We start from the raw sequence: 14,410 nt of genomic DNA on the forward strand, positions 1-14,410 counted from the left end.
CCTCAGTGGGCTTGTCTTTATTGCTTGTTCCGTTTTCCTGTCTGGGTTACTTGCTTACTTGGAGTGACTGCTCTTCCAGAGCTTTGGGCAGAAACGGCGCTCTAAATATACCCTTCCATGGCTCGTGAGCATTTGTCCAGGGTTTACAATTTGCCTACCTCGGTGTTTTCCAAAGCTTGAGATGAACAGGAGTGCCGCTGGCCACAGGAGAGATAGCTTTACCTGGTCACCGCACAGCAGTGAATGTGCTTCAACGGCAAGGCTTTGGTGCTGACCTCCCTTTAACGCCTTTCTAACTGACAGCCAGACTCCAGGTCGGCAGTCTAGGGCAACTATCTTGAGTTAAAGTTTAACAGCATCATTTTGTGTTCATTGTGTCTATCTTTGGGGTCAATATTTTTGACAAGCGACACCAGTTTTCAATTCGTGGAAGTGATTAAAGGCACAGGCACGTCTCATTTGACTGTGCCTCTATTGTGTTTTGCAGATATTACGTTTTTTTATAAATCGAAGGTTTGTGGCAACCCTGCATTGTCAGATGATGATTATCATTTCTTTTAGCAAGAAAATACTTTGAATTAAGGTATGTACATTGTTCTCTTTAGACGTAATGCTGCTGCACACTTAACAGACTATAGTGTAACGAAGCTCTTATATGCACTGGGAAAAAATTTTTTTGCGTGACTCCCTTCATTGCAGTATTTGCTTTATTACGATGGTCTGGAACTGAACCTGAAATATCTCCAAAGTGTGCTTGCATTTATTGAAATAGGAAAATACGAAGTAAAGGTGACACTTGGCTACGGCAGAATTCTTTTTTTATATTTATTTATTTATTTGGCTGTGTTGGGTCTTAGTTGCCACAGGCAGGTCCTGTAGTTGTGGCACTCAGGCTCCAGAGTGCGTGGGCTCTCTTGTTAAGGTGCCCAAGCTCAACAGTTGTGGCGCGTGGGCTTAGTTGCCCTGTGGCATGTGGGATCTTAGTTCCCTGACCAGGGATCGAACCCACGTACCCTGCATTGGAAGGCCGATTCTTAAACACTGGACCACCAGGGAGGTCCCTATGGCAGAATCCTTAAAGGTGGCCTTGGTGTGGCTGAAGACTGGGAAGCACCGGCTTGGCTCCACATTTCCTGGGCCCCCCGGCCACAGCTCAGCCTCCCCTCTTGGCATCCCTCACCCCAAGCCAAGGACCTTGGCACTGGTCCTCACTATCTGGGCTCAGGGCTGCATCTGGGGTGGGGGTGAGGGAAGGAGCCGTGGGCCTCACCTTCCTGAAAAAGGGCAGTCTCTGTGCTCTGTAATTGTCTCTTGACTGGGCAAGCCCCAGGGCCAGGTCACTCTGGGTATGCCCAGCTTCAAGGGACAATTGCTAATGGTTCTCTAGGGCTTGGTGAAGCATTTTCCCAAGGCCTTGGCTGATCGTCTCACTGGAGCATCAGTCCTGAAGAATGACACATGTTTCTCCTGGAGCCAGCACTGACCAGCAATAACCGGGACACCTATTCTTTGCTTGCAGAACAGCAGGAGTGACAACTGGCCTTAGAGACCTGGGTTCTAGTCGCAGCTCTGTTACTCAACATCCAAGGACCTTGGGCAAGTAACTTCCCGGACCTCAGTTTCTTCACCTTCCAGTGGAGATGACAACCTTGAATGAGACATAACCCTTTCAAGTGCAAGTGACAAACACGCAGCCGAAAGGGGCTTAAACCAAAAGGGAAATTTATCAGGTCATGAAATTGAGAAGTGTAGGATTATGTCATGGTGACTTCAGGCATGAATGGATCCAGGGATTCAGAGGCATCTTCATCATTCAGCTCTGCTTTCTTCTATATTGATATCGTTCTCTGTCAGTCTTTCTCCCTGTAATGGAAAGATGGTCTCTAGAAGTTCCAGGTTTACGGGCTACTAGTTCATCAAACATAGCAGAACCTCTAATAGCCCCAGGGATTGAGTTTCACTGGTTCAGCTTGGATTATATGCCCAATGCTGAGCCAATCATAGGAGTTAGGGGAATGGGCTTCTTTGACTGGCCAGGTTAGGTCACGTGACTACACCTGGAAAGGCAGTGTCAGACCCAACTGAAACACAGTGCACCAAGAGTGGGGAAAGGGTCCCCCAGAGGAATAGGGGGCCTGATACCAGAAATGATGCAAGGCAGCAAACTCATAAGCCTTCACCAACAAGGCCACTTATTTGGAGGCTATTAGAAGAGTTAGACGAGAAAGGCATATGAAGTCACTTTGGAAAATGCTACATGTGATTTCTGGTGCCATAATTCATTATAGAGAAGAAATGGAGGTAGACACATGGCCTCAAAGGTGTTTAAATAATACTTAGTTTAAAAAATAACCTGGGGGTTGGGCTTCCCTGGTGGCACAGTGGTTGAGAGTCCGCCTGCTGATGCAGGGGACACGGGTTCGTGCCCCGGTCCGGGAAGATCCCACACGCCACGGAGCAATTAAGCCTGTACATCACAACTACTGAGCCAGCGTGCTGCAACTACTGAAGCCTGTGTGCCTAGATGTAGCCCGTGCTCTGCAACAAGAGAAGGCACCACAATGAGAAGCCCGTGCACCACAACAAAGAGTAGCCCCTGCTCGCCACAACTAGAGAAAGCCCATGTACAGCAAGGAAGACCCAAGGCAGCCAAAAATAAACTAATTAATTAATTTAGAAAAATAATAATAACCTGGGGCTTCCCTGGTGGCGCAGTGGTTAAGAATCTGCCTGCCAATGCAGGGGACACAGGTTCGAGCCCTGGTCCGGGAACATCCCACAGGCCAAGGAGCAACTAAGCCTGTGTGCCACAACTACTGAAGCCTGCGCGCCTAGAGCCCGTGCTCCACAACAGCAGAAGCCACTGCGGTGAGAAGCCTGTGCACGGCAACAAAGAGTAGCCCCCGCTCACGGTAACTAGAGAAAGCCCACGTGCAGCAATGAAGACCCCACGCAGCCAAAAATAAATTAATTAAATAAATAAATTTATTTTTTTTAAAAATCCTGTAAGCAGTTCGTTTTTCCCTGAATCACAGGCTGTCTCTCTCTTTTTTCTAAATCACAGAAAAGGAGAAAGGGAGGGGCAGCCTTAGAACTTCCCAGGAAGGACAGAGAACAGGATAAGTTGTAGAAGAGCCCTGTGTGTCCACATGTGTGTGTTGGTGAGGGGTTGTCCTAGTCCTCCCAGGCCCTGGCCACAAATGGAGCCTTTGAAAGCAGGTGGGAAGCTAACCCTGATGGTCAGTAAACCCTAAGCTTGGGCCAAAGGCAGGACAAAGTGGAAGAAAGAGAGAGGACTTGCACTGGTCTGGATTTGAATACAAACTCTGACACTCCGTGGGTAACTCTAGACATGGGACTCATGTCACCGAGCCTCCTTCTGGAGTGGCTGGGAGACCCAAATGAGATGCACAACGGTGTTCGTTGAACAGCAGCCTCTTTTTCCTCTCAGTGTTATTAATAAACTTAGTGCTAGTCTATCAGGGACAGTAGGGCAAAGAGATTAAGAACATGGACTCAAGCCAGCCCATCTGGGTTGGAGTCCACACCTTCCATTTATTAACTGGGTGAACTTGGACAAGTTACTGAACTTTTCTGTGCCTCCACTTCTCACCTGTCCAATGACGATGATGCTAACACCACCTTAGAAGCTGATTGTGAGGATTAAGTGCTTACTACCGGCAGAGCTCAGCGTGTAGGGTACCCTCTCTACGGTAATGGTTGTTGTTCAATAGATGCCAACCCCAGCTGCCGGGAGGGAACATGCTGTCCATGTCACAGGCTCAGAAAGGCGTACCTGCCCAACACAGCCACACGGCTAGTACGTCAACTGCTCCAGAGCATCCTTCCCCTGGCGTATCAGGCCCTAAGGGGGGATGGTAACAAGGGTCCTTAACAGATCTCTTCCAGATGGTTAAAAAAATAGACAACAAACTGGATGTTGATCCTTCTGTGATCCACTTTTCCAAAATGCTTTCTCCTCTAAGCAGCTAGCAGGAAACAGCCAGCATCAAGCAGGAAGGAATCTGGGGGGAGTGAGAGAGTTGAGAACATGGGCTCCCAGGAGGTGGGAACCTGTGTGGATAGGCAGGTGGGGGTCCTATGCAGCTAGAGGAGCCTGACCAAGGGGAGGTGAGGGGGACCAGGGGTGACAGGAGAACTCTAAAGGGTAGAGGGCTCAGGGAGCAAATTTTCCCTCAGGCCAGGAGTCCGGAATAGCTGGGATGGGGGGGCACAATAGGGAGGGGGACTATGTGGGCACCCTTTATAGAGCATCTAAAAAAGAACAGTTTGCTTCTTGGGTTTTTTTGGCCATAAGGCATGTGGAACCTTAGTTCCCAGACCTGTGATCAAAACCGCGCCCCCTGCAGTAGAAGCACGGAGTCTTAACCACTGGACCGGCAGGGAAGTCCCTGCTTCTTTTTTTTTTTTTTAACACTTTGTCCAAATCAAAAAGATTTTGTTCAACTTTATGTAATTCACATATGAAAGCAAAACGGTTTGCTCTCTTCTCTTAGATTTTATTTAAAGCATCTATTTTTTATTAACTTTATTGAGATATAATTTACCTACCACAAAATTCACCCTTTTAAAGTATACAATTCAGTGGGTTTTAGTATATGCACAGTCTAATTTTAGAACATTTTCAGCATGCCCAAAAGAAACCCTGTCCCCAGTGGATGCCACTCCCTGCCTCCATGCCTCCACCCTTCCCCTACATCAAGCAACCACTGATCTACTTTCTGTCTCTATAGATTTGCCTGTGCTGGACATTTACACATATAAATGGAATCATACAATATGCGGTCTTTTGTGACTGGCTCCTTTCACTCAACATATTTTCAAGGTTCAACCATATTCTAGCATATGTCAGTACTTCACTCCTTTTTATGCTTGAATAATATTCCATTATATATATATATACACCACGTTTTGTTTATCCATTCATCAGTTGATGAACAGATGGGTGTTCCACTTTTTGACTATTCTGAATAATGATGCTATGAACATCTGTGTATAAGTTTTTTATGTGGACAGATGTTTTCAATTCTCTTGGGTATATACCCCAGAGTGGAATTGCTAAGTCATATAGTAACTCCACATTTAGCGTTTTGAGGAACTAACAGACTATTTTTTTTTTTTTTTGCAGTACGCGGGCCTCTCACTGCTGTGGCCTCTCTCCCACTGCGGAGCACAGGCTCCGGACGTGCAGGCTCAGCGGCCATGGCTCACGGGCCCAGCCGCTCCGCGGCATGTGGGATCTTCCCGGACCGGGGCACGAACCCGTGTCCCCTGCATCGGCAGGCGGACTCTCAACCACTGCGCCACCAGAGAAGCCCTAGTTGTGAGTTTTCTTAATGCCACTGGCGGTGGTTCACGTGCAGAATTCATTTTGGCTTTTAAAAATTAGAAGTCAGAGCTTCCCTGGTGGCGCAGTGGTTAAGAATCTGCCTGCCAATGCAGGGGTACACGGTTTAGAGCCCTGGTCCAGGAAGATCCCACATGCCGCGGAGCAACTAAGCCCGTGTGCCACAACTACTGAGCTTGTGCTCTAGAGCCCGCAAGCCACAGCTACTGAGCCCAAGTGCCACAACCACTGAAGTCCGCGCGCCTAGAGCCTGTGCTCCACAAGAGAAGACACCGCAATGAGAAGCCTGCACACCACAAGGAAGAGTAACCCTTGCTCGCCGAAACTAGAGAAAGCCTGCACACAGCAATGAAGATCCGACACAGCCAAAAATAAAAATAAAAGAAATAAATTAATTAAAAAAAATTAGAACTCAATTTCTTAAAATGCAAATTTTAAAATATAAGCATTTTTAAAACTTTTAAGTTCAACTTAGTCATATTCTAATGATAAATCTATCTAATGTTATTACTAACTTTTAAGGGGGCTTTAATTAATAATTGGTTCTCTTTACAAAATTAAAAATGCTATAAATATGTTTATGCCATATTTATTCATTCTATATATTCTACTTCCTTTTTAAAAGCAATTGATTGGGTTTTTTTGGCCTCGCCATGCAGCGTGCGGAACCTTAGTTCCTCGACCAGGGATCAAGCCCTTGCCCCCCGCAGTGGAAGCGCAGAGTCTTAACCACTGGACTGCCCAGTGGCGATTGCAATTGTCAAAAGCAATTGATTGGGAAAAATAAGTAAAAATAATTCTCTAAAAAAATTTTTTAATAAATTGACAAACCAGCTTCCCAAGTACTTTTAATGCAACCTAATAAACGTAAACATATAAATATAGTAACATTTAAGGTTTTTAAAAAAATATTTTGGTTCTACTTACAATCCCAGTAAGAATTGAACTTCAAAGCACACTTGTAAGGTCATGCTAATGATCCATGTCATCCCCCCCCTGCCTCCTAAGAATGTCAAATGCTCCCTCTGCTGGACAATACCTCAGGCTTGGGCTGAGCCGCAGAAGCCACAGTTCCTACCAATCCTTCCAAGGTCTGGGTGTTTAGTGAAATGGGTTGATGGCCCTTTAAGAGGCGGTAGCTAGCTCCCAGTTGCCATGGAGACAGCTGGATACAAACTGGGTAGCAGGAGGCAGCATGTCTTCCAAAGTTCAATCCAAAGGTGAGAAGAGGACTGAGGAATTTGGGGTGGGGACCTGGAAAGGGGTGGGGCATCTTCTCCCTCATCATCCACCCTGGGGTGGCCTTGGAGGATCCTGCTCTTGGGACCCCTGCCCCACCCCTGTCCTTCTTCCCAGGGTCCGCCATCTGCCGTCTCAACCTCTCCTCCCTCCCTAGGCTTCAAAGCCAAGGATCACCAGCCCTCAGCCCAAGAGAGTCTGCCACCCCCAGAGGCCAATGCTGAAGCCATCAACTTCCTCAACTCCCTCCGTGAGCCTGGGCAGTGGGGGGGTTGGGGTAGGGGGGAGCGGGGGGCAAAAGTACGGACGGGAGAGAGGAGAGAAAGCCCAGACCTGGCCACCCCCTCTCTCAGCCTTGATTCTCCTGGGACTCACAAAGGGTGTGAGGCCCGTTAGTTGATATTCTTCAAGGGAAGACCCCAGGGACACGGTGTGGGTAGGGACTGGTGGGGATTGGGGCGGGGAGCCTTCACCTGCCAACTGCTGTAGAGGCCAATGGAGGGGAGGCAGGGGCCACCTGGGAGACGTGGGATGAGGAGGGAGTGGGTGGAGACTGTGGGCGCACTGATGGCCGGGGGGTCCGAGAGTTGAGACCTAGGAGCTGGAGTTGGGGCTTTAACTGTCCCCACGGGACCCTCACGCACCCAGGGCAAGAGGAGCTGCTGACGCTATTCTTCTCGGAGACTCTGGTCATGGTCTCGGACACAGGGGAGCCTCAGGGAGAGCTGACCATTGAGGTGCAGAGAGGGAAATACAAAGACCAGTTTGGTGTCACGGCATACTTCCCATTTGTGCATGCCTTTAGCCGCGGCTTCATGGACAAAATACCCTGCGGAAACTCCATTCTGGGTAGAGTTCCTGCTGCCTGACACCCTCTACCCCCACCCTTCCTCCACTGCCCTCCCCCTCCCACCCCCCAACTCCCAGGACCTTCACTCAGGACCAACGCTTTGACTTCACCTTGGTACTAGAACGAGGCAAAGAGAGTGTGTGGGACACGGGGGGTGACAGGGAAGTTAATCGCAGCCTTAGTTTTTCCCTCGGGCCACCCTACACCTGAGTCCTCCAGCTGGGGCCACCGCCTCCCTTCCTGCAAACTCCAGCCTTGTCTCCGGTGACAGCAGTGTTCACCTCCTCCCCCCAGGCTATGTCTCGTGGAAACTGGAGGTTGTGGAACAACATAATAAGGAGTTCATCAAGGTACCTCCTGGGGACCCAGCCTTGACCACATACGGAAAGTTTTCTATCCAAATTTCCCCTCAGTTTTCTCATTTATGAAGGAGAAACAAGGCGACCTCTGGGGGATCTCGCTCGTATACGATCCCGTGAGTCCCTGGTTCTCCCCTCCATGCTCTGGCCCTTAGTTCCACGCCCTCCCCATGGAACGGAAGATGAGTTTGCTGAAGCAGGATGATCAGCTGGCCGTGACCAGAATCATCAAGGAGGGTGAGGTAAGGATGAGAGCCAGGTGGGAGCCATACCCTACATCCTCTTTGGAACCAGGAACAGGGGACAGATGGTGTCAGGCCAGGAGCCTGGACTAGGGACCATATGGACTGGACCATATGCTCAACACCTGTCTTGCCCAACCTCCCTCCACTTCCTGGCTCAAGGTCCCTGACCCAGATTTGTCCTGAACAGGAAGTGAAGACCGAAGTGACTTTCTTCCCCTGGCACTCCATTGCGGGCTTCGTCTCCCAGGCTGCCAACCTGGTGCTGCTGAGGGTGATGGCCTGGAGGCAGACAGTGCCCAGCAACGCCCGTTTCCTGGCCTTGGACACCGAGGGCAAACTCTGCTATTCCACTTACGTGAGGGGTTTCCCTGGGTGGGGAATTGGTCTGGGGTGAACTAGAAGGGGCAAGGAGAATACTGAGTTGGGAGACAAGACAGCTCTGTGGAGTGGAAGAGGGGGTGGAGTGGGGATAAACCTAGGGCCTGGGGGTGAGACTTCCAAGAGCAGGAGAAAGCAAGACCGCATTTGTTAGAGGGAAGACCAAGTGTGAGGCAAGTGGCGTGAGCGAGAAGGACCAAAAGCTGGGAGCAGTGGAAGAAAGCAACGCTTTTTGCACAAAAGTCAGTCCAGGAAAAATAAACATCGTAGGGGCCACTTTTTTTTTTTTTTTTTTTTTTTTGCGGTACACGCGCCTCTCACTGTTGTGGCCTCTCCCATTGGGGAGCACAGGCTCTGGACGCGCAGGCTCAGCGGCCATGGCTCACGGGCTTGGCTGCCCCACGGCATGTGGGATCTTCCCGGACCGGGGCACGAACCCGCGTCCCCTGCATCGGCAGGCGGACTCTCAACCACTGAGCCACCAGGGAAGCCCCACAGGGGCCACTTTTAAAGACATATTTTTTTAAGATCAGGAAATGCAACATCTCCAACTGCACTTAAAAATTATTTTATCATGTCTCAACCCTTAAGGGTGTTTCTTATTTTTCTCTTATTTTGGCTAAACTTTCATCATCAACCTACCTAGGACTTCCTGTAATATGTGATTTTGAAGCCATGCCTCTGAACACACACTTTGGGGGCTGATTTGACCAACTTCGTAAATGACACTCTCGTCTTTTCTATCACAGACATGACAAACAGCAATGTGTTTGATACAAAGAGGCACATACCATTTCCCCCCAATTTTCTTTGAAATGTTTTTCTTATGTTAGCAGTTTTCTCCCTGTTGCTGTAACAGGGATTTATTTTTTTTTTCTAATTATTTATTTATTTTGGCTGCACTGGGTCTTCGTTGCTGCACTCGGGCTTGCTCTAGTTGTGGCAAGCTGGGGCTACTCTGCTGTGGTGCGCAGGCTTCTCTTGTTGCGGAGCGCAGGCTCTAGGTGTGTGAGCTTCAGTAGTTGTGGCACGCAGGCTCAGTAGTTGTGGCTCGCAGGCTCTAGAGCATAGGCTCAGTAGTCATGGCAGACGGGCTTAGTTGCTCCGCGGCATGTGGGATCTTCCGGGACCAGGGCTCGAACCCCTGTCCCCTGCATTGGCAGGCAGATTCTTAACCCCTGCACCACCAGGGAAGTCCCCAGGAATTTAAATTTAAATTACAATGGGCAGCTTGCACGGGCCTGAGGCAGCCATAAATCTCAGTCTAGTCCCTCCTCAGCGTCCCACTACCCCCTCCCCACAAATAGCCCAGCCTCCACCCTCGCCCACCCTCACACCTACTTGGTCATCCCTATTACAGAATCTGTCAACTAGAAGCACTTGGTCATGAAGCTGGCATGGGGACAGCTTGGGGCAGGAGCAGGGTGGAGCTGGCTCTCTATGAGAAAACCCCAACTTAACCTGGGGGTGCATCTCAAATCTTGGGGCGCCTAAGGGTCTGGACAGCCAAGGGCTGCTTATCACTGGTGAACAAGCAGTGAAGCTATAACCTGGAGAGAAGGGCCAGGGTGAGATGTGTGGGGAGGCCCCGGTAGGAATCCACCTCACCTCCCTCCCTTCATTTTGGTTGCTGCCAGCAAGGCCTGGGCTCCCAGACGATCCAGGTGGGCCATCAGCAGGTGGAAGTATTCATTGTGGAGCAGACTGTACACTCGGAACAGGGCATCCCCGTGTCCTGCCAGTTTTACCTGCTCTCTGATGGGTGAGCTACTGACGGTGGGGCGAAAGGGGCAGTACTGAGCACAAGCATGGGAGCTCAGCCTCCTGGGCCGGGTCGGGGCAAAGGGAGAGTCCTGTTTCTGGGGACACCACCAGGAAGACTTGCTGTTGAGGTCTGAGCGCCCCCGCTTTATCCACTCATTCACCCTTTTTTCATATACTCATTCATTCTCCTGATCTTCACAATGCCTCCCAAACCTCACCGAAGAGCCCTGAATGGCTGAGGAAGTCAAGGTCAACTCCACAGGGCCTAAGGCGTCGCTAAAGCAGCTGCCACAGGTGTGGGTGTAAAACTGAAAAACACCCAAGTCTGAACAGCTCAGCACTTGATAAAATCAGCAGGCTGGGAGAAGCACCCCAGCACACTGCCAAGCTGTCGCCAGCAAAGTGCAGGCACCAAATCCTGAGAAAATTCGGGAGGGGGAGAAGCATTTGTTTCTTGAAATTTCCAAAGAGTTATTGACAGAAGCACCATACTAGAAAAAAAAAGTAATCAGAACGTTGTGGGCTTTTCCTTGTTTCATAATTTAACTTGTTTCTATTTTGAGTATCACATAGCAGGAGGCTCCTGATTCTTTTTATTTTTTTAAATTTTTTTGGCTACGCCCCATGGCTCGTAGGATTTTAGTTCCCTGACCAGGATTGAAGCCGGGTTCTTGGCAGTGAAAGCTCGGAGTCTTGTGATTCCTTTAGCGCTAACCACTGGACTGCCAGGGAATTCCCTTGTGATTCCTTTAGCGCTCACACCTCTAAAATTAGCCTTGCACACGTGCACACATCTCCAGGGTAGGAAGAGTCCCCAGTTTGAAAAGCAGGGGATCTGGAAATGAACAGGACCCTGGAACTCAAAGACAAGTGGAGGAGGGGAGGAGGGGGACAGCAGTAAAGGGAGGCCCCCAGAACACCCTTCAAAGGAGTGGGCTGGTCTAGGAAGACTCCCACCTTCTTCTGTGTTGCACTCCAGGCACCTGGCCAAGAGGATCCAGGTGGGCTCCCCGGGGTGCTGCATGATCACCAAGGTGCCCACCTTGAGGGAGGCGGGTGAGTGAAGCCCCTGGCTGGTGGGAGAGTGAAGGTGAGGTGAGGAAACCTGGAGCCTTCCAGGGTGCATGGGTGGATTGAGTGTGCCATGGCCCCGGATCAGAGCCCGAGATGAGATGGAGAAGTTTTGCTCTCCAGCCCCTGTCTCCAAGGCAATTCGGGGACGATCATTTTGCTGGGAACCCCCTCCAGCCCCATATGGCCAGAACCCTGGGGTTTTACCTGAGCCTGCCCAGAACTGGTGTTTTTGGGCATCCCTCTGTATCTGAGGAAGGTTCTGGGGTCGGAATAGGCACGCAGCCTTCCTCCCACCCGCACCCACCCCCAGATGATATTGAGCCTCACCCAGTGTTTGAGAAGAAACCCCTGGTGTGGGAGGAGGACATGGAGCTCTACTCGAGGTTCGTGGACCGGAAGGTGAGGAGGGGCTGCAGCCAGACTGAGGTCCCCATCCCCCCATCCCCCTGCCCAGGGCGTACACTCCACCCTTACTGATCACTTTTTCTGCCCGGTTGAAATGCATCATCCCTAGGGGTTAGGGGACTCCAGCGTCCCTAAGCCCTCCATGGGGCGAAGGGGAGGGGAGCTCCTGGGGCGCGGGGGTCCCGGGTCCGGCTCAGGCTCGGACCCCTCCAGGAGGAGCTCCGTCTCAGCCACAACAGCTATCTGCGGCAGCACCCCGAGGCCCAGGCGCTCATCTCCGACTTCCTGCTCTTCCTGCTGCTACACCGGCCGGCCGATGTGGTCACCTTCGCCGCCGAGTACTTCGGCCCCTTTGCGATGCGACGCCCGCCCACTCCGGCCTTGCGTTCCTCCAACCGGCCCTGCCCCTTCCACGAGCTGGAGCCGGAGGGCCTCGAGGGCGAGGAGGGCTAGGCGGGCAGCAAGGCGTTCCCCCGGGGCCCAGCTGGCCGGGGTGAGGCAGGAAGACGAGGCGTCCGGACTGGGCTGGGGAGGCACGCGGGCGGGAGGCGCGCTTTCCTGCCTGCGGTTTTAATGGGAATAAATGGGGCCCTCCCGAGGCTTGGCTGTGAGCCAGATCCTTCTCTGACCAGCGTCTCGTGTCTCGGGCTTAGCATAGGAACCGTGAACAGGGTTTATCGAGCGATTTTCAGCCTTTCTTCCTAGCTGTTATTATGATCAATATCGCTATTTTACAGATAAAAAAATAGAGGTACGAAAAGATTGAGTAACAGAGTAAACACGTGGGAAGTAGGATTCAAACCTGGACGTTGGATTCCAAAAACCCCCACTTTTAGTCACGAGGTTAGCCGCGATGGAGGGGCGGGGCTTTTGGCGCACAGAATCATTATAGATTCCACCTAGCAATAATTGCCCGCTCCCGCCAAAGAAAAAAAAACAGTCGATGTGTTCACCACTGACCTTGCTCATCACCCCCGAAGCTTTCCAAACCCTCTCTCCCTACCCCATCGCCAGCTCTCACACTCCACCTCCTTCTTCCCGGTTCCCACTATACGCAGGAACCCCCAAACTGCGTGGAGGGTCCCCAGTTAGCAATAGGATGGAAGGCAATCATCACCTCCTTTAGGTTCCTTGCTTAATGACAGTTCTGGCCAGTGGCTTCCTCCTGCCCAATACTGGCCGCAGCTCAGTAACAAAGAGGAGGCACCCTCCCCTGAGGCAGATGGTAATGCGCCTGCAGGCTCCATCCTTCCATCCATTCATTCCTCCCACCAGCTAAGAGACGAGGGCCTCCAGAGAAGCTTTGCACTCTAGTGGACAATAGGGGCCAGTATCTACAAGACTGTAATGATGGAAATGTGCTCTATCTGCAATGTCCGATATGGTAGCCACTAGTCACATGTGGCCACCGAGCTCTAGAAATGTGATTAATGTGACTGAGGAACTGAAGCTCTACTTTAATTTTTTTGGCTGCATGGCATGGCACGTGGGATCTTAGTTCCCTGACCACGGATTGAACCCGCACCCCCTGCAGTGGAAGGCAGAGTCTTAACCACTGGACCACTGGGGAAGTCCCTACTTTAATTTTAATTAATTTCAATTTAAATAGCCACATGCGGCTAGTGGCTACCAGACTGGACAGCAACAGCTCTAGAGGATAAGGTCTTTTCATTCAATCAGGCAATCAGCTCAACAAATATTGGGCTCCTTCCATGTGTCAGGATTGTTCTGAGCCCTGGGAGATCAGCAGGGACGAGACCAAGTTCCTAGCCTCATGGCACTTGCAGATAGCATGGAGAGACAGATGATAAACACGAAAGATAATTTCTTATGTGAAATTTCAGACATTTATGAAAACAAGGCCAAGGCATGGATAGAAAGGGACTCAAGGTTGGAGAGTTGAGGGTGGAGACTTCAGGGAGGGCCTCTCTGACATCTCAGTTGAGTTGGGTTGTGAATGCTAAGGAGTCAGATCTGTGAAGAGCTGTGGGAAAAGCATTTAAGGCAGAAGGAACAGCAAGTGCAGAGGCTCTGAGCATGCACGTTGGGGACAGAAGGCCAGTGAGGCTGATTGATGCACAGTGGCACGGGGCGGGGTGGGGGAGTGATGAAGGAGAAGCTGGCGATGAAAGTGCACAGTCATCTCGAGGTAGGGAGGGCGGGGTCTTGAAGGGCCTCCTAGGCCCTGGCAAGTTCTCCTCATCCATGGAGAACTGAAACCAAGGTTGACTCAGCCCAATGCACCCAGAATGTTCCCGTAGAGATCTTGAGAGTTCCCTCCAGTTCCTGATACTCTGCCGCAGTGGGGAAGAGGGGACGGCAGTTAACATCCAACCCACGGACGTCCTTCCTCTGCTGAGCGCTCTTTTTTTTTTTTTTAATAAATTTATTTATTTATTTATTTTTGGCTGCCTTGGGTCTTCGTTGCTGCGCGCAGGCTTTCTCTAGTTGCAGCGAGTGGGGGCTATTCTTCCTTGTGGTGCGCAGGCTTCTCATTGCGGTGGCTTCTCTTGTTGCAGAGCATGAACTCTAGGCACATGGGTTTCAGTAGTTGTGGCGCGTAGGCTCAGTAGTTGTGGCGCACGGGCTTGGTTGCTCCGCGGCATGTGGGATCTTCCTGGACCAGGGCTCAAACCCATGTCCCCTGCATTAGCAGGCAGATTCTTAACCACTGAGCCACCAGGGAAGCCCCTGCTGAGCGCTCTTGCATCAGGTGACTTGAGAAGGA

The 14,410-nt window shown here is 50.9% G+C and overlaps 1 protein-coding gene across 1 annotated transcript; it reads left to right on the forward strand.

The window, feature by feature from the left end:
• Positions 1–6,529: 6,529 nt before the first annotated feature.
• CATIP (ciliogenesis associated TTC17 interacting protein) lies at positions 6,530–12,289 on the forward strand. The gene is made up of 10 exons (XM_065881032.1): positions 6,530–6,588; positions 6,765–6,857; positions 7,256–7,456; positions 7,752–7,807; positions 7,972–8,058; positions 8,249–8,416; positions 10,077–10,201; positions 11,183–11,259; positions 11,588–11,676; positions 11,896–12,289. Exons 1-10 carry the CDS (start codon positions 6,564–6,566, stop codon positions 12,133–12,135), a joined length of 1,161 nt encoding a protein of 386 aa, XP_065737104.1. The 5' UTR covers positions 6,530–6,563; the 3' UTR covers positions 12,136–12,289.
• Positions 12,290–14,410: the final 2,121 nt, after the last annotated feature.

This window comes from Phocoena phocoena, chromosome 7, assembly GCF_963924675.1.
Source record: "Phocoena phocoena chromosome 7, mPhoPho1.1, whole genome shotgun sequence".
Lineage (NCBI taxonomy): Eukaryota > Metazoa > Chordata > Mammalia > Artiodactyla > Phocoenidae > Phocoena > Phocoena phocoena.

What these genes read in the sequence shown, in the direction of transcription:
- CATIP (XM_065881032.1), top strand. Translation starts at nt 6,564, where the DNA reads ATGTCTTCCAAAGTTCAATCCAAAG. An exon ending in ATAATAAGGAGTTCATCAAG is followed by an intron (nt 7,808 to 7,971) that starts GTACCTCCTGGG and finishes TCTGGCCCTTAG; the next exon opens with TTCCACGCCCTCCCCATGGA. An exon ending in AACTCTGCTATTCCACTTAC is followed by an intron (nt 8,417 to 10,076) that starts GTGAGGGGTTTC and finishes GGTTGCTGCCAG; the next exon opens with CAAGGCCTGGGCTCCCAGAC.